The sequence below is a fragment of the Anneissia japonica genome, unplaced genomic scaffold (genome assembly GCF_011630105.1).
Source record: "Anneissia japonica isolate Jap-2015-1 unplaced genomic scaffold, ASM1163010v1 scaffold4988_len2956909_cov206, whole genome shotgun sequence".
Classification (NCBI taxonomy): Eukaryota; Metazoa; Echinodermata; class Crinoidea; order Comatulida; family Comatulidae; genus Anneissia; species Anneissia japonica.
Window position 1 is genome coordinate 2,498,853 of NW_022696345.1, and position 20,907 is coordinate 2,519,759.

The window sequence follows — 20,907 nt, forward strand, 5'->3', positions numbered from 1 at the left end:
ATATGCCACTGTTGCATTTCATGTTCTATATAGTCTTTTATATAGGCTTATATTATATTTTCTTTTTTTTACAGAAAAAAAATATTTTTGGATAATTACAGAACATGTTATACTTGGTATGTACTAAAAATTTATCAACCAGTCACTGCATAATTCAATTGTCTATGTGTATAGCTAAAAACCAAATACTGATTCATATACTATATAGTAAAAAGCAAAGCATGAAGTTAATGAAAGAAATTTTTTTAATAAGATTTACCACAAACATCGGTATTGTTATCTTCCCCATCGTCAACCTCCTCCGTGTGCATAATTTCCTGATTTTTTTTTTTTTTTTCAGTTTTGGATTAAAAGGTTTACCAAAACTGCTGTATAAGAAGCCAGCCAGTCGTGGGAAGAAGACTCAAGATGCATTACTATGCAGTGTAACCCTGGTAAAGTACCTAAAGTCAGACAAAAAGATAATAATGCATCTAGATGTAGCATAAACCTAGTATAGTACTCAATTAATTTACCTTTGTGTTTATGGAGCAAAGAATCTTCATGCTCTTTATAGAAAACTGTTACGGTTCTATTTCATTCATCTTTATTTCGGAATTTCATGTTCATACAAAAGAACAACAGTTAAACCGATACAAATACATATAAATATAAGACAAAAGTGAAAAAGAGACTGAATCAAGAAAAACATCAAGATCAGGAAATCATCTTAATGTACGACAATATTCCACTGATTATACATTTTAGAATTGGAAAGAGCATAATGCTTAATGGCCAAAATGATTGAATTAGAGCTGAATTTCACACGGCTCCTGAAACTATGTATAGAGTTTCTAAGATACTCGTCAAAGGACGGTACACCATTGGATACAAACATAAAACTTGCACTATAGTGCCTCGGTTGTCGCAGTAATAAATGTAGGGCATTATTAGAGCAGACTTTTAACGATCTTATAGTACCTTTGTTATATCTACACCAAAGAGTAGAACAATACATACTAACACAGTAACATTTAAACAAATAACATTTATTCGTCATAGAGCATTTACCAAATTTCCTACTGAGGGAGTTAGCTCTTATATATCAAACGGTATTGACGTTTAATGTCACACTCATCGGTTGGTTATTGTTTATAATGTGACCAAGTTAGGTAAATAGAGTTAACAAATAACAAAGGGGATTATAATATTTATATTTGCTTATTTAAAAGCATAAGTAAATTATACTGTAATACTTAAAATACTTGAAGTAAATAATGAAGTAATAATGAAGTACAGATAAGGTATTTTATACTGATTTACAGGCGTTTGAGTTTGATTATCAGCAACTTTAAGTAACTATACAAAAGAATAATTCTTTTGAGATTATGCATCCATGGAAAACTTTGTTTTTCTCATTTTAATTTCCAATTGCAAGCTAATAAGTAACTGATAAACACAGAGTAAACAATGTTTTTTTAGTTAAGATAGGTAAATAATCATTAAAAATAAGTTTGATTGAATTTGATTTATTTCAGGATAATCTTGAACCTAGTATCATTAAGTTCAGAGGACACCAGCCACATCTTCTAACTCTGTCATCAAACAATTTACTACAAAGAGTTCATTTAGAGACTGGTGAAATTTTACAATCAGTTTTCCTATCTCAAAAGTATAAATTCAGGTAATCCACATTTCATTTCAATTGCATTTAGCATTTCAATTCAATTAGCATTTCAGTTGCTTTCACAAAATGTTATAGTAATATATAAAAATAGGTCTACCCAATCAGGGAATTCGATTATTGGGAGCTGGTGGCGCAGTGGTTGCTTTTTGGTCTCTCAACATTGAGACCTTGAGGCTGTAAATTTTCCTTGTGTCTTGGGCAAATCAAATTATTTATGTTTGTCTGTTTCCACACCCAGCAGTATAAATGGGTAGTTAGTAGGATGATGTGGCATTGAATGTATTGGTTTGTATCGACATTAAATTACCAACATGAGGACTAGGAATACTCCCCAAAGAGCGGAGGAGGTTGCACCCTTTGCTGGTGTGATTATGGATATAATGATTGGGGGTAATGATAACTACATCACTAGCGCCTTGTGTCCGTTGTATCTGTATTTTGTACAGTCAAAATCAATATATGTATCAAGTCAAAATAAAAACTGATGAATTGTGATACTGCAATTAAAAAATAATAAACAGTTCATATACCGTAAAATCCTTATTGAATAAGAAAGTAAGATTTTTTTTAATTTATTTCTCTACACTAATATCCTAAATATCACTATTAACAATAAGTTCTACTGTCTTGTTTACTTAAGTGTCAAGGTAATCAATTCATGTCAATGACCACCGAATATTCTGTTTGCAGAATGGTTAAAATAAATAAATAAATAAATAATTTATGTCAATTGTGACTTGATTATTTAAGCCTCATTTAATTCTTCTATCCCATACCATGTGATAATGTTTCTTTAGTGCACAAGGTGATTGTCAATCTGTTGCTCCACAACTGTACTTTTTATGCTTTCCTTGCCTTAGATATTCATTGATTCAGCCCCTTGCCCATCGTAGATAATGTTGACATACTAACAACTTTTTTGTTACCTGACTTAAAAGAAATGGAAGGTATTTGAAGCATAATTGTGTTTGTGGCCCTAGTGTATGAAATAATATGACAACACTTATTTCTTATTAAATTGTGATTGTGGGTTATTTGTTGTAAATATCTGTATTTTATTTAATAGATATTTGGCATGGGCCGAGGTAATGGATACCGTGGTTGTCAAGTCAACACAATTCCAAAGTGTCAGTACAGGAAATTTTAATCACTTTGATTATTGATATACTAATAGATGTTAAATAATTAGATAGTATCAACATAATTGATTATTACTGCATTCATCACTTTAATTAGAAATTGCCAAGTATTAGCTTCATCCTTATTTCTTTCTTTGGCAACTATCTTATTTAAATACCAAGTCTCTTTTCTTTTATATTTGTTTTTGTTTTTTATGGTTAATGGTGAGAATACTATATTGTTATACAGTTTTATTAATAAATGTTTATATTTATAATTGATATTTTTATCCTTAGGCTGTTCATCCATTATTGCTGGCTTTAGCAGTTTTCCAGGTTTATCCTCTTCAAATACTTGGCATGATTGAAATAAGGAAAGAGGTATATAGGTACCAACGATTTTGTCACATTGAACAAATACATGCATTGTTATCTAGAATTAATAAAGAACACAACAAAATTTTGACATCAGTAGCTTTAGTTGTTTTGCTTGCCTTCGCAACTCAATGGAGTGCATAACTTCCTATAAAAAAACTAAGCTAACTATACTAAACTTTGCTTTCAGAGTCTCATAAAGAGACCTGATTTAATTAAGGGCCGAATTTCATACTCCAACTTTGTCCAATAAAAAAATGTAATCTATTGTTCCATATATACCTGTACTTGGTAAGCAAAGTAAACACTTGGTACAGGTGCATAAAAAAATCATTCTGTTTGTTGCTTTTCATTTTGTTACCACTTGAATATGTTGTGTTGTCAAGTCCAATACAAATGTTTATGGAAATGGGAATATAAATTGACTTGTATAGCACCTGTCAAAATAAACATTGTCTCAAAGAGCTTAAAGCTTATCAAAAAGAAAAACTAATCCATGAACAATCCTAAAACAAATCTGTAAAAGTCAAGTAGTCATTTGAATGTTATATAAACCTGATTTTTGCTAGATCTTTGGAAACGATGTTCTAGATGCCACTATGACCAGTGGAATGCTGATCACTTTTCACCGTAGAGGGCGCATACGACTTTATAGTTTCCAAAGAATATTGGAAAGGGTAATTTTTTAATTTCTAACTTTTTTAGTCATTTTTTCTTGTATGGAATGAAAGTGAATGTGTTATAAATCCACTTGATGAAATCTTGATTTATATCAAATCATTATGTTTTTGTAGTTTGAAAGGTGATTTTAAGTGTTTGCATTCTGTGATATTAACTTTTATTTATTACACAATATAGTAATTTTCAGTGATTAAAATGATGATATATTTTCAGTTTATTACAAAAAATATGAAATTGGGTGAGAAATGTGAAGGAAATGAGGAAGGTGTTGTTGGAGAGCATCCACTTGGAATCCCATGCAATATTCATCTGACAGGTAATAAATACTTGTTAAATGACTAAGGGAAGCAGTACTAATTTTAACCAAGAGTATAGAATTGCAAAAGGTCTGACTGCCCTGATTTTGTAGGCATGCAAGGAACGTTAAAAAAAAGTACTGCCACAAGATTGGGAGTGGGGGGGGGGGTCGGGGCCTATTAGAATTTGGATAGAGTTTGCTCGAAACTTGTATTGTAAGGACACGCCCCTTCGTGGCAGTACCTTTTAAAATAAGATTACGTTTTAACGAAACCACAAGAGTCGGACCTCTTGCTATTCTATACTCTTTGTTTTAACCGAAGACACCGATTGAAAATACTTGTCAATCATGGGTACAGTACTTTAATCATTGATTATGGATGATAAACAGCTCCCTCGTGTGATCACATCGACCAAATAAAGCATTAAAAAAATCCCTGAGTCAACTTTAAAGGAAACTTTTGAATGAGTAGTCATCACTACTATATGACTACTATTTTCCTTGGTTCACACCTATTCCATCTTTTCAAAACCTGTAATAAATTACTCTTGATGAAGCTCATTGATTGTCAATCAGGCTGATTTTCACTTAGTGTGGAATGGACCAGTTGAAATACCTCACAAATTGGTATAATGTTTTATTACGCACAAACAATGTACATTCCAGTGTATGTAGACGTGCCAAAAAATACAGATCCATGTACTGAGCGTGATTTACAAAGTTTTCCACATCCTGTATGTGTAAGAAGTGAGCAGCACTGATTTATTGTGAATAATTAATGGGAAGCAGTCTTATTCATTTTCAATAATTTTAAGGGGGAAATAGCACTGATTTATTGTGAATAATTAATGGGAAGCAGTCTTATTCATTTTTAATAATTTTAAGGGGGAAATAGCACTTATTTATTGTGAATAATTAAGAAGAATCGGTCTTATTCATTTTGAATAATTTTAAGGGGAAGCAGACATTGCTTGTGAATAATTAAGGGGCCAGCAGTCCTATTCATTGTGAAAAAAAATATAGGGGAAGCCATAATTGTCTGTATCTTTTTATATCTGATCAACTAATAATAGAATGAATCTTGATTTTGTTTCATTTTAGAATGTCCTGATGTCCTTTTAGAAGTGGCCAACTGTGTCGAACACTCTATTGTGATTGGTGGATTCCCGTGGCATTATTTGATTAACTACGAGCCATCTGGTGGCAACATTTTTGCTTTTAGTCTTCAAAACAAAGAAATGGTATGTTGATGTTAGGGTTGGTGTTGCTAGAGGTACATGGACATGACAAGATCTACCCAGTACTAAGTATTCTGATTACAAATTTTCAATCATAGTTTGTGAGTGCCACCAGTCTAAAGATGCTGTGTCATGATCTACATGAATATTTAAATAATTTTTTGAAAAGAATTAAATTTAATTATTTTAATTATTTTTACTAGTACAGTATTTTGTAATGCAATTCTATATTTTTGTTCCATTTAAAGGCGAAAAATGGAGAGTTGACAATGGAGTGTAGCCCTTCGTATGACGGAGAAAAGGTGTGGTTCCACTGCGATGAATCTGGACGAATAGTACACACAGGACCACAGATGATGAGGTAGGTATTAACAACTTATCTACAAAGTAACAAGGAGGTCCAATATCTTATTCTAAGTTGATGAATGTGTACTGCTTTGTTCCAAAATGGCGATGGTCATGCTGCAATTATTGTATAGCTCATACTGTAATATCACACACATGTGTTGTTATTGTATATCACATGATCGTAACTATTGTATTTGTGATTGTAGGTATTCTGTCTTGGCGTGTCTTCAGATCCACATTGTTGTATTCATTTGAGTGCACCTTCTACTCAGTGGTGGTTTAGGATATACATTTGGGGGTCGGGTTTAAAGCTGTCCAGTTGAGGGTCTGATAATTTTTAGTGAAGAGCAGCCATGTCCAGCAGACAAAGCCTCCTTTCCTTTAGGAAAACTGAGAAATTGTGGGCCATTTTAAGCTGTTCTGGAATGCTTTATAAAATATTTTGAAAAAATAATTAAAAAATTGCATTTCTTTTTTGATCCAATGAGTCAAAGTAATGCCACTGAGAGTACTACTGTATGATGGCTCATAAACATATTTTAAACTCTAAACAGATTGTGCCTTCCTGTTTCAGAATGCTGAAACTGCACCAGTCTTCTAATTATACAGAAGTAGTAGAAGTATTCAAAATAAAAACAACTGATAAAAAAGGAAGGTCTAATAAACAGTTAATGACATCCTCTGGACGGGTTATTAAGCACAGGGTCTTTGATTCATCAATAGTTTCTCCTGTACATGAGGTAAATGAATTTTATATATATATTCAGCAATGATTTGTTTCACCCCAACCTATATTCTTCTTTAATCAACATTGGTTTCCCAATTTATCCAGTCTTCCATTTTGTGGACTTATATATTGGCATGAATAATGTTGCTTTTGGGGGATGACCATTAAATCTTTCAGTCAATCAGTCAAATCATATTTTATACAATTTTAATTTGGAAAAATTCAGAGTAATTTACACAAATTTCAATATTAAATGTTTTTTTTTCTAGTCTTTGAAAAGCGTTGAATACGAAAACGAGCTGGATTTGTTATTTGTGGTTAACACAGATTTAGGTGACAGGGTGCGTTTATGTTACCATGACAACTACAATGGTCAGCTCTATAAAGTTGTTCTACTTGATGAAATATGGGAAGAGGTAATGAATTTTTTTTTAATAATTTCCTCCAATAAGTAATTTGAAAAATTTACTTAAAATACATCAAATTTACATTTATGTAAATTATAATAATACAGCAATAAGTTTAGTGCTGACCGCTCCCCTCCGATTTTAAATCCATTAATGTTATTGTCCTCGTACTATAAATGGACCTAGCCTAGAGCGTTTTTTCTGTATTATATTCACTATTTTTTTCTTTAATGTTTATGATGATTAATTTATTTTATTATCCTTGATGTCGAGGTTTCAGTCCTTCACTGTGCATTTCGCTTGTGTCTTTAAGCAAGGCACTTTATCAACATTGCTTCAGTCTACCCTGCTGTATCTATGGGTACCCGCGAATTGCTGGGAGTATAGCGGTGGACCAGCATCCCACCCAGTGGTGGCGCCAGGACCTGCCCGAAGGAGGGGCTAAAGGCCCCGACGGTGGGGGATCTCACTTGGCTGGGGCCAGGGGCCGCCTAGGGCCCCCGGTGGAAACCCCCTGGAAGCCACGGATATTTGATGAATTATGGCGAATTTTTTTACTTTATTTGATAGGCATCAAGTTACTATAATATGATTTCATGTAGGCTATGTTTTCTAATATTGAAATCAGCTTCCAAAACCAAAACATTTTGAATAAAGCAAGAAACAAAGAGTATGCAATGTAACCATCTCCATTCCATATGAGTCTCATGGCTCAGCAAGGATTTACTTTTACTTTTATTATATATTATATCAATTCAATCAATTCAATTAACTTTATTCCAATATCAATATAAACAATACAGTACAATTATCAGCAAAAGAAATACAATGGTAGCAAATAAAGGAAAAGGTTACAAAATAAGCAAGAAAAATGCTTTAGATATGTAACCCTGCAAAAAAAAAAATAATAAATACATATATACACAAAATACAAATATTAATAATAGTATAAGTATAACAACATCAAAAAAATAACAAAAAAATATATGGACCTATCATAGTTAACATTTATTTTTATATTTCTCTATAAGATACTGTTTAATTATTATTATTAATTATTTCAAATTTTTTTCCCTTGATAAGATATAAATTGTTGCCCTATGCTTGTGTGTTTTATTTGAGGACATATGTTAGTTCAATTCCTAGTGCTATAGTCTTAAATAAGTTGTTAAATGATATAGGCATTTGATTCTTATAGTATTGATACATAAATATGGCACAATTTTTAAAATAATGATCAAAAATATTTAATGTTTGAGTAACAATAAACAAAGGATGCGAAGGATACAAGCGATCAACATGACAGATATTTCTTAATGCCTTTTTTTAAGTATTTGCAAACGATTCAGATTACTAGCAGACGTGGTACCCCATGATGTAATAGCATAAGTTAATCAAGGATGTATAAGTGCATTGTATATTGTTATAATAGATTGGTAAATTGTGGTACCTAATTGCACTCATCTATTTTAAACTTAAGAACAGATAATTTATTTCAGTTATGGATTTTATGAATTTATTTATTTACTGTATATTCTAATAGAATCCATTAGCTGCCTAACAAAGTATACGTTCTATAAAATCCATAAAATTATTTCTTTTCTTAGCATATTGACTATGACATTACTGCTGACCTGGACACAATTTGCTGCCTCATGAAAGATCATGGGAAATACCACTGCCATTTATATAAGTTATCTAGAGATGAGAAGATCGAGTGAAATCAATGTAGAAGACGACTTGATAAAGCTTGTTTTTTAGTTCTCAGAGGAGTGCACAAAATGAAATGTTCGCTAAATACTGTGTGTGGAAAAATCAGGGAAATTTCTTTAAAAAATACAACTAAAAAAAAGAATTACTCTCTTCACACGTCTGGCTCGTGTGCTCTTTTGGAAGGTTAGAGAGTCACCCCAATGCTTTAGATCTTTTGTACCATGTAGTAAAATGATGTGAACCTACTAAGTACCTCCTTGCGGCTGATACAGAAGTAACGGACCGCGCCCATATGCAGTTCAGCACTGTGACGCTGCACGTTACGGGTTCTTACTGAGGGTCTATACAAAGGCCTTTAACAGTACTGTATTATAATGTTTTTTATTGTATGGACCCACTACTGTATTTTTATTTATTTATTTACTTTTAGGACTACATTTATACTTCCATAGTTGTTTAAATTTTGTAGTTGGTGTTTTACACACTGTTTGGTTTTAATCTAACAAATACATATCAGCATCTATCTGGTAATTTGATGTAAATGTTTTCTACTTCTAATTTTTAATTTAAAACTAATAACTTTTATATGAAAAGTAAGCAAAATTTTATAAGTATCAAATATTGACAATCTGCCAACTGAAACGAAGCATTATCATTTTGCCTAACTCTAAAAAATGTATTGAATAGTATTAAATGAACCTATGCAGAGCATCGACTTTTTAAATTTGTTTGAAGTTTTAAAAAAATGCTATTACAAAAAGTAATAATTTAATTTTAAATATAGTTTCAATCACACTGTGCATTACGTCCGTATAAACTTCAAAACATAAACATTATTAAATATCAAATCGTTTATACAACTTGTTTCTCATTTTATTTTGTGTATTGGCTTTCAATCTGTCGAATCGGTGTAAATATTTATATAAACTTGGGAAATACACTGAAGATTTTACAATTAAGAAGATCAACATCAGCTTCAGCATTTTTTAATTAGTGAAGTTTTCCCCGTCTTCTGCAATCTTGTTTAAAAGCATCACTGTTGCTGTGCAAAGCATGAATGATGGAAACAAACGATCGGCAAGAAACCAAAAGCAACACAAATGTGAGGGCAATATGAACCTATATTTAATTAAAGAAAAATCAAACATGTTTCTGCTGTATCACACGGTTATCATCAGTGACCAAAATAAAACATAACGAAAGAACCTACACTACTTAATATATAGGCCTATTAGCGGTAGATTGATCTGCAGGTGGTTTATTGCTATGTTAAATCTGTATCTTGATTTATTGCATTAGGATATTTACACAGATCAGATCAGATACTTAATCAAACATACAAACTACAGAATGATCCATTCATCACAAATATATCTATTGTCATATATAGAAAGTCGTTGCACAGAGGTTGTTGGATCGTTCATCTCAAAACCAATATTATAAGAAATATAATAATGCCAGTGCCACTCCTTCAGTGACAAATTTTGATCCTCTAAACATAAATTGATGATTTTGGTACTGGAATCACATTTGTATATGCATCGTTTTGCTGAATGTTAATAATGCACTGCAGTGCCGCTAAGGGATAAGTGATCGACTACTCATTGTTTAAAATGGGCTTAATTATTTTGATTCATTTTGAAAGATGTAATTTTAATAGACTATTTAAAATGTTAAATGTTTGATCCAGAATGATAATCGTATCATCGGCAAACATTTCCAGTTTAAGGTTTTCAAATTGCCAGCAAAACAGATATCATTTATATATACTGAAAAAACGAAGTGGTCCAACTATAGTAGACACGTTTTGCACACCTTTTTCCTTCTGAAACACTGTATCTCTATATCGACATAGGATATTCAGTGAGAGGTGCTAGTTAGCAAGGGGACCCTAAATACGCAGCTACATCAATAACGAAAATAGGCCTACTATCTACAAAGATCAGGTAACAAATTTAAGTACTATCTACGGAAATATATATACTGTAGGCCTATATATTTTTCATTTCATATTTGTCGTCGTAAACTTTTACTGTACTGCTGTCTAAGCGGGTGCAGGTCAACTCGGCCACAAGTCAACTCGGCCACAAGTCAACTCGGCCACAAATCAACTCGGCCACAAAAAGTTCGGCTACAGCTAACTCGGCCACAAGTCAACTCGGCCACAAGTCAACTAAGCCACAAATCAACTCGGCCACAAGTCAACTCTGCCACAAGTTATTTAATGTAAATCTAAGTTTTTGCATCCTTTTTCTTCAATATATGATTGAAATAAAGTACACAGTATGTTTAAGTAAAACAGGACCACCACACTACCAAAAGAGATTTGAATGCTATTGCCTATGAATTAAAAAGAGTTATTTATTAATGTGTTCGTCTTCTGTTTACTCACAACATTCTACTTCAACAATAATATTAAACAGCAATAACAATAAATTGGTAATATTTACATTAATAATACTAATTAGTCATTATGACGATAATAAATGTGATAATAACAACAACATTAATAGTAATATTTATTTTAACAAATAGTAGTAATACTAGTATGGTAATAATGATATTTAAATATCAATTTTAATAACTAATTAGTGATAATAACGATATTGAAGGTGATAATAGCAATAATACAACAATAATAAATTAAAGATAATGTTTATTTTTATAGTAATACAATTAGTAATAATAATAATAATGATACTTATAATACTAGGCCTACTTAGTAATAATTGGGTAATAATATCGATAATAAAGGTGACAACAACAACAATAATATTAATAATAATAATAATAATAATAATATGAGAAAAATACTAATAAAACGCCCATAACAACAACTTTTTAAATTACCATTATTAAAATTTTAATACTAAGACTAATAAATAATAATAATAATATGAACAATAATAATAAAAAATTGAAAAGTATTTATTATTTATATGGTACTGTAATAATAATAATATCAGCAAAAATTTGAACAATATATAATGTTAATGGTAAGACTAATAATTAATATTAAAACTAACGTTAATAAAAACATCAATAATAATAACAATGACAACAATAATTTATACAGCAATAATAATAATTAGTACAATGTAGTACCAGTTAATGGCTTGTGGCCGAGTTGACTTGTGGCCGAGTTAACTTGTGGCCGAGTTGACTTGTGGCCGAGTTGACTGTGGCCGAGTTGACTTGTGGCCGAGTTGGATCGAATTCGTCTAAGCGACTGGATCAATTAACAATCAATTGGTGGCGCTATTTTGCTGATTGCTGGTGGAACATGTGCGCACGTCCTGCTGTGTTTACACATCACACATCACTTTCTAAAGAGAACCTTCTTGATTTTGAGAGTAAGAGATCATGGATCATATTAGGAATGGGTGGTTTAGTGAAATAAAACCATTGTGGCCAGGTCAGTGCATGTCACTTGAGGTAGAAGAAGTTTTATTACATGAAAAGTCAAAATATCAAGATGTGTTGGTTTTCAAAAGGTAGGTTGGTCGTAGGCCTAGACAATACGCCTTTTTCACGAATCGGTAGACATCTTGAAGTGATGACAAACATTGCGAATCAGCGGTGCGTAACCAACAGAAATAAGATAAGCTTTTGGGCTGATTTTCTGACATCATGTTATTTAAAAAAACTCATCTATTTTAAACTTAAGAACAGATAATTTATTTCAGTTATGGATTTTATGAATTTATTTATTTACCATATATTCTAATATAATCCATTAGCTTCCTAACAAAGTATATGTTTTATAATTATAAAATTTTTTTCTTTTCTTAGCATATTGACTATGACATTACTGCTGACCTGGACACAATTTGCTGCCTCATGAAAGATCATGGGAAATATCACTGCCATTTATATAAGTTATCCAGAGATGAGAAGATCGAGTGAAATCAATGTAGAAGAAGACTTGATAAAGCTTGTTTTTTAGTTCTCAGAGGAGTGCACAAAATGACATGTTCGCTAAATACTGTGTGTGGAAAAATCAGGGAAATTTCTTTAAAAAATTCAATTAAAAAATTGAATTACTCTCTTCACACGTCTGGCTCGTGTGCTCTTTTGGAAGATTAGAGAGTCACCCCAATGCTTTAGATCTTTTCTACCATGTAGTAAAATGATGTGAACCTACTAAGTACCTCCTTGCGGCTGATACAGAAGTAACGGACCGCGCCCATATACAGTTCACCACTGTGACGCTGCACATTACGGGTTGTTACTGAGGGTCTATACAAAGGCCTTTAACAGTACTGTATTATAATCTTTTATTTGTATGGACCCACTACTGTATTTTTATTTATTTATTTACTTTTAGGACTACATTTATACTTCCATAGTTGTTTAAATTTTGTAGTTGGTGTTTTACACACTGTTTGGTTTTAATCTAACAAATACATATCAGCATCTATCTGGTAATTTGATGTAAATGTTTTCTACTTCTAATTTTTAATTTAAAACTAATAACTTTTATATGAAAAGTAAGCAAAATTTTATAAGTATCAAATATTGACAATCTGCCAAATGAAACGAAGCATTATCATTTTGCCTAACTTTAAAAAATGTATTGAATAGTATTAAATGAACCTATGCAGAGCATTGACTTTTGTAATTTGTTTGAAGTTAAAAAAAAGGCTATTACAAAAAGTAATAATTTAATTTTAAATATAGTTTCAATCACACTGTGCATTACCTCCATCACACTCTGCATTACGTCCGTATAAAGGCTTCAAAACATAAACATTATTAAATATCAAATCGTTTATTTTGTGTATTCGCTTTCAATCTGTTGAATCAGTGTAAATATTTATATAAACTTGGGAAATACACTGAAGATTTTACAATTAAGAAGATTAACATCAGCTTCAGCATTCTTTAATTAGTGAAGTTTTCCTATCTTCTGCAATCCTGTTTACAAGCACTGTTGCTGTGCAAAGCATGAATGATGGAAACAAACGATCGGCAAGAAACCAAAAGCATCACAAATTTGAGGGCAATATGAACCAATATTTAATTGAAGAAAAATCAAACATGTTTCTTCTTTATCACACAGTTACCATCAGTGATCAAAATAAAACATAACGAAAGAACCTACACTCTTACATACTAGGCCTATATGTAGCGGTAGATTGATCTGCAGGTGGTTTATTGCTACCTGTTAAACCTGTATTTTGATTTATTGCATTAGGATATTTACACAGATCAGATTTATTAGATATGAACCAATATTTAATTAAAGAAAAGTCAAACATGTTTCTGCTGTATCACACGGTTATCATCAGTGATAAAAATAAAACATAACAAAAGAACGTATACACTACTTATATAGGCCTATATGTAGCGGTAGATTGATCTGCAGGTGGTTTATTGCTACCTGTTAAACCTGTATCTTGATTTATTGCATTAGGATATTTACACAGATCAGATCAGATACTTAATCAAACATACAAACTACAGAATGATCCATTCATCACAAATATATCTATTGTCATATATAGAAAGTCGTTGCGCAGAAGTTGTTGGATTGTTCATCTCAAAACCAATATTATAAGAAATATAATAATGCCAGTGCCACTCCTTCAGTGACAAATTTTGATTCTCAAAACATAAATTGATGATTTTGGTACTGGAATCACATTTGTATATGCATCGTTTTGCTGAATGTTAATAATGCACTGCAGTGCCGCTAAAGGGATAAGTGATCGACTACTCATTGTTTAAAATGAGCTTAATTATTTTGATTAATTTTGAAAGATGTAATTTTAATAGACTATTTCAAATGTTAATGTTTGATCAAGAATGATAATCGTATCATCGGCAAACATTTCCAGTTGAAGGTTTGCAAATTGCCAGCAAAACAGATATCATTTATATATACTGAAAAATCGAAGTGGTCCAACTATAGTAGAACGCTTTGCACACCTTATTTCCTTCTTAAACAATATCTCTATATCGACATAGGATATTCAGTGAGAGGTGCTTGTTAGCAAGGGGACACTAAATACGCAGCTACATCAATAACAAAAATAGGCCTACAATCTACAAAGATCAGGTAACAAATTTAAGTACTATCTACGGATATATATATATACAGTACTGTAGGCCTATATATTTTTCATTTCATATTGTCGTAAACTTTTACTGTACTGCTGTCTAAGCGACTGGATCAATTAACAATCAATTGGTGGCGCTATTTTGCTGATTGCTGGTGGAACATGTGCGCACGTCCTGCTGTGTGTTTACACATCACACATCACTTTCTAAAGAGAACCTTCTTGATTTTGAGAGTAAGAGATCATGGATCATATTAGGAATGGGTGGTTTAGTGAAATAAAACCATTGTGGCCAGGTCAGTGCATGTCACTTGAGGTAGAAGAAGTTTTATTACATGAAAAGTCAAAATATCAAGATGTGTTGGTTTTCAAAAGGTAGGTTGGTCGTAGGCCTAGACAATAATAGGAAGGTTAGGCCTGGGCCCTAGCTTGTCAGAGCGCTGTACCTAAATCGTACAGTATGCTAATACTACTGACAGTGAGCTTGCCTTGCCGTGTGCCTGTCCAGTATAATGTAGGGTATAGGCTTAGGTGGCCGCTTAGTTATATATAGGAATTATGTTATAAATCTTCGTCATTATTGAGTGAGTGAGGCAGTTCTTTATGCACATGATTTGTATTTATGTTTAAATACTTTAAATTGCCTTTTACCAGAGAGTGATTGGGATGGTTGGACACCGACACCAGGGGGTGAGGGGTGGGGAATCAATTTAATAACTGTGAGCGGACATCACTTTGTCCATATGGGTGAAGGTGGAGGTGGCCTCACTACACTAAGGCTGTAATTACTAATAAGTACCTTGGTTCTTAAAACATTCTTCACAAAGAATTTTTTTTTTTTTAAATAATAATTATTAAAGGGATCCTGGAAAATTGTTTGTGGAGATATTTTCAGGACAGGAAGCATCAGTGGTGTACTGGGTGTCAAGGGGGGGACAAAATACAACGTATTTTCTTCATATATTAAAGTAGACCATCTATAATTGATTAAATAAGCCTCTGAAAACCTAAATTGTCCTATTTTTTCGGTCACTCTGCCCACAGGACCACTTTCAAAACATTTTAATCAACGCCCAACTACATCCATTTTGCTCCCCTCCCCCCCAAAAAAAAGAATTGCACTTTTTGCAACCCCCCAATATAATATTCCTTTAAAATGTATTATACATTGCAACCTCACGTCCGAGTGAATTTAAAACAAACTTCATGCAATCAGATTTAACCACAAAGTCCTAAAATTAGTTGGAAAGCCTAGGACATACTAAATAATATAATGGTTGAGTCCATTGTATCGGAAAAAGTCCGCTGTGGATTTTAGAAGATACTATACGTTTTAAATTGATCATAATAAAAAAATAAAAAAAACTAAGTTCTTACCATAAATATGTTTATACATTAATTTATATAGCGCTTTTAACAAGTGACAAAGCACTTTAATATTGACTGAGAAAATACAGCTTATCCTTCTGCATTGCCCTAGCTCGAGTTCACCAGAAATCTCAAACTGTCTTTACCATTATTAGTTGATGTGTTTCAGAACTAGTCAGTGTCTCTAAAGAAAGTGGCGTTCTGACAAAACCGCTTATCCAATCAAATTGATTTTTAGCTTCATCTTGGTTATTCTATTTTTACGTAACGAAACAGTCGTTACGGTCGGCCCACATGTTCAGAAATGAGAGTGTTTTTGCAAAAATGATAGCAACAAATAGGATTTATTACACAGGACAATCGCGAAATGGCCTTTCTGTAAAAAAAATTCCGATTTAAAAATTAAAAAATGTGACATTATAGCTGAATAAAGAAGAACAACAGCAAAAACAGCCAGAAAAATTGGTTTTAATATAAGAAAGATATGTTACAAAATTAATCAAAAAGAGCTGATTTTCAACAAATTAGCATCATGTTTGGTGGATTCGGGCCGGAACACAAAACAAATTGTAATACATATTTTAAGGTTATTTTTTGGCTCATCAAATGTCTAAACTCTCGATTACTGTATAGTACATGGGGGATTTGGTCTTCTGATACCCTTGTTATGGGCCTGGTAGTGCAGTAAGATAGCGAGACTCAAATTTTAGGTTTGGGTCAAGCCAGCTCCACCAATCAACACCTCAGATTTACATAACACTGTCCAAATAATATCCACAGAATTTCTGAATAAACTACTCAATATATTTTGATTTTTTACTGTTTATTTTTACTGTTGTACATTTTATTTTAATGAATTATGTATAAATGGTTTTTTGTAAATAATTTATTTTTTTTTACTCCAAATAAAATTAATTGTTTAATGTTAAGACCCACATCAAATTTTGGAGCCTCATGAAAAATTTTACTATTTGATATTTTTCAAAAACCTGTCTGTTTGACTCCGTTAGTGTGTTGGACAACTGGTATCCAATTGAGATACAAAATATTTATCAATTTTCTGTGGAAAATAAAATAAAGACGATTTGAAAGATTAGGAGGTGGAAACATACAGTAGATGGTAGAATACCTTGGATTGGATTGGTTTGGATTGGAGTTATTCGGTGTAAACACCAAGAGTAGCCCACGAAAGTCTAGAAGAAGACTTATTTCCAGTGGGGTCTTTCTGGTGGTTATTGGGCAGTACACCAGGAGACAATCCCCTACTCTTTTTCGAAGAGTGTACTGCGTTCTTTAACGTGCACACGGGCCATAAATGCACACAGGACCAACGCTTGTATTTCAGCCCTCCAGCTGGAACACAAGGAGAGGCAACGATGGGAATTGAACCGGGGACCTAGGGATCTCCACGGTTCAGCACACACGCAGTGGCTACCACCAGATTATCCGACTGAGCTAAGCTTACAAAGGTTCTTTACTTTTATAAAAAATATTTTTTATCATTTACTAGCCTGCTTATCACTAGATGGAATAGCAAATACCCTCACCATTGAATAATTTCGAATCACGCATGTGAAACTAACAATTAATTTTTTTGGCACTACAGTATGGGATTTAACTTGTTTTCTGTTATTTATAATTCTAGTAAAACATATGGTAATGTGTTGGTACTTGATGGTGTTATACAATGTACAGAGCGAGATGAATTTAGCTATCAGGAAATGATAGTACATCTACCTCTTAACTCCCATCCGAATCCTAAGAAGGTGGGTAACACAAAAAGTCATATTGTTGTTTATGCAATAATTTTGTATGAGAATCTCTCATACTGCTTGTTGGACCTGATCACAATTACGATATACACCTGCAAAATCTCATGCAATGTTTTGCGTAATGCTTGAGTCTCACACATGAGCATCCACTTTTTACGTCTTTTGTCTATGTTGTAATATCTCACGCACTATATATTTTATTCAAAGTCAGCTCACAACATTTTAAGGTGGAGGAAATAGGAGTACAGTACACTATGCTAGTTCAACCACCTGAACATAAAAATCAAAACATCACATCATATAACATTACAATAAAAGTAAATAAAAATATATAAACTATATATATAAATTATTCATAAAGAAAATGTTTATAAAAGTTAAAATGTACAGGTCGATTATACCCTAAAATTTATATATTTAAATGTAAATACAGGCCATATAAATTTCCAGTTTCAAAGGGCCTTCAGCAGACAGTATTTTCCAATTAACCATGTAGCAAATATTTACGAACAAGTACCTGCTGTAGTATTGCATGTCTCTAATATTCAAATATACTGTAATTTACCCATAAAATCTCCTGTTATTATAAGGATCAAATTGATAAAATCAATAAATGTTTGCATCTATAGGTCCTGGTTATTGGTGGAGGTGATGGTGGTGTTATTCGGGAAATTTTGAAGCATGATTGTGTTGAAAGTATAACACAGTGTGAAATAGATGAGGTAAGGATTTATCTTCAAAGCGCTTATATCTTAATATCGATTGATTGATAATTTTTGTACTCTAACTCTGTAATAATTATTTGTGATTATTTTCAGAAAGTAATTGAAGTGTCGAAGGTATACTTTCCAAATATGTCTTGTGGTTATAACAGTCCAAAGGTTTACACCTATGTAGGTGATGGCTTTGAATTTATGAAGAAAAATAAGAATACCTTTGATGTAATTATTACAGACTCATCTGATCCAGATGGTAAGAATCATTTGTTCTCTCTTTTATGGTGTTTTCAATTGTTTGAAAAAAATTGCAGTATTGAAAAAAAGAATAAAGGATGCATACATTCAATTGAAATAACAAAGAACAATTTCTTCTTTGGGAGAAATATTTTGTGAGTCAGTGTATCTATAGAGTGGTATAATAGAACTTATGTAGCTCCATTGTGTGTGAGTGTTTTTGTCAGTTGTATGAGAAAAAGTGCCTGGCGGCTAGATCTGTGCATATACCCTATAGCCCTGCTTCTCAAAACTATGGGTTGCAACCCAAATTTAGGTTGCCAAAATGTTTCTGAGGGTCGCAAGATTGCTTCCAGCTTCAATAAGCAAACAATTTCAAAACAGTCTTGAGAAGTACACGACATACCTGCGTTCGAAGATGAAAGCTAGAAATTCATTGTCAACTCAAAACCTACAACCTACTCGTCATGGTTACACTGTTGCCAATCTATTCTATGATTGATAAGATCAGAAAAAAAATATTGACAGGAAAATAACTCAAATTAACACAACATAATAGTTAAAATATAAATAACAGTTACATCATGTTGATGAGTTGCTTTTCATTTTGAGTTCGTTTGAGCTTTTTTGCAAGGGGATAGCAACATACAAGCTTTATTTTTCAATTATTATTTACCCAGTTAACCTCGCTCATGTTGATTGTCCAAGTTGAAAATTTGTCATTGTTTTACATTCAACATTTCAAAGTTACGAGGGTAATAAATATTCTCTATACTATAAAGTGAAACATTGCACATTGCATCGCATGATCGACAATAAAAAATGCCTTGTGCATTTTGTTGAATAATAATAATAATTATAATAATTGTCGACTTATATACCTCTATGCGCTTACATTATTATCACTGGATCAAGCACATATGGAACACACACTCAGGCCCCATGGGGGAATTACATAATGTTGCAGCTGTATTCAGCGCAGGCTGTGTTTGAACCTACCAGGTACCCACTTGTACTCCTGGGTGGAGAGAGACAACCGTAGATAAAGTGCCCTGACCAAGGACACAAGCGACTTGCACAGTGAAAGATTCGAACCCCCGACCTCAAGGTTGGGAGTCCAAGCCACAACCGATACGCCAACTACTTAATAGAAATCAAAATGGTTTATCACAGCCACTTTGTATTCCACTTAGCCTAGTTGGAGTATTTTTAAGTGTCCTGAAAGGCACCTGATCGGACCTAGAAACAACTTGGTGGGGTCTACTTAGGCTACATTCTTAATGCTTAATATTCTGAGATTTTAAAGAGAGACAGTATAGCAACATGCAGAAATATCTATAAAAGATTTGAAATCACTATTCATGGGTATTGAGAACAAAATATTGTCATGTCATAATATTTTAATCCGTTTACAGTAGGGCCTATTGGGCATTTCATGAGTCCCTGATAAAGTATGATCTTGAAAAAATAGAACAATCATCAACCTACTTTCCATGAAGTAAGTCTATTTCGTGAGATACCTGGATAAACCGATAAATGCCTAAGTTTATCGGTTTATCCAGGTAAGTATCTCGCTCATAGACTAACAACATCATCACTGATTTGTTTAATTTGTTTTGTGAATACTTACCTGGATAAATTGATAAACTAAAGGCATTTATTGGTTTTATCCAAGTATCTCACTTATAGACTAACAACATCACTACTGATTTGTTTAATCTGTATTCATAAAGTATGATCACCTGACGTGATTAAAAAATGTGAACGATATAGTTCAACAGACTTTAAAATATCAAACAAAAACCTGTGTGCAAATATTTTAATTGCTTTAGAAATATGCTTTCAAAAGGAATTTATAGTGCATTGTACCATGGTAGGAAGCATATGTTATACCTGAATGAAAGAAAATAACATTGAATGATTTTTTAAAATACTAAGCTTTTCATGGCTTGTTTTATTTTCTTTTGTAAAAAAAAGTGAAAAAGTCATCCTTTTTGCAGTGTCTGATGGCACGTAATAGGTAAAGTTGTAATGAACTTAATCATTAATACTGGCTTCTAAAACCAAGTATTTTTGCTGCGAAGCAGCCAATTCATATTCTTGACAGCAATTTGACATCTGAAAGGTCATTGTTTGTCAAAAATCAATCGCCTGAGACAACTGAAAAGCGGAGTTTCCTTC

General features: G+C 32.5%; 2 protein-coding genes across 3 annotated transcripts in view; both read left to right on the top strand.

Annotated features, from left to right (window-relative positions):
• The window catches only part of LOC117101868 (DDB1- and CUL4-associated factor 17-like), a 14,889-nt gene extending 1,543 nt beyond the window's left edge, over positions 1-13,346 (top strand). Inside the window, exons 3-14 of one of the 2 annotated variants that reach the window (XM_033241984.1) lie at positions 75-116; positions 341-434; positions 1,518-1,663; positions 2,733-2,793; positions 3,082-3,165; positions 3,729-3,836; positions 4,054-4,156; positions 5,240-5,379; positions 5,625-5,737; positions 6,299-6,464; positions 6,721-6,867; positions 12,364-13,346. In XM_033241984.1, the coding sequence (XP_033097875.1) occupies positions 75-116; positions 341-434; positions 1,518-1,663; positions 2,733-2,793; positions 3,082-3,165; positions 3,729-3,836; positions 4,054-4,156; positions 5,240-5,379; positions 5,625-5,737; positions 6,299-6,464; positions 6,721-6,867; positions 12,364-12,477 (1,318 nt within the window). In that variant the 3' untranslated portion in view covers positions 12,478-13,346. Of the gene's footprint in view, positions 1-74; positions 117-340; positions 435-1,517; positions 1,664-2,732; positions 2,794-3,081; positions 3,166-3,728; positions 3,837-4,053; positions 4,157-5,239; positions 5,380-5,624; positions 5,738-6,298; positions 6,465-6,720; positions 6,868-8,465; positions 9,125-12,363 lie in introns of those variants that run through there. The other variant, XM_033241983.1, reaches the window with a different exon arrangement.
• Positions 13,347-14,786: 1,440 nt separating this feature from the next.
• The window catches only part of LOC117101909 (spermidine synthase-like), a 9,403-nt gene continuing 3,282 nt past the window's right edge, over positions 14,787-20,907 (top strand). Inside the window, exons 1-4 of the mRNA XM_033242024.1 lie at positions 14,787-15,008; positions 17,647-17,767; positions 18,403-18,495; positions 18,592-18,745. Coding sequence (XP_033097915.1) covers positions 14,878-15,008; positions 17,647-17,767; positions 18,403-18,495; positions 18,592-18,745 — 499 coding nt within the window. The 5' untranslated portion in view covers positions 14,787-14,877. The remainder of the gene's footprint in view (positions 15,009-17,646; positions 17,768-18,402; positions 18,496-18,591; positions 18,746-20,907) is intronic.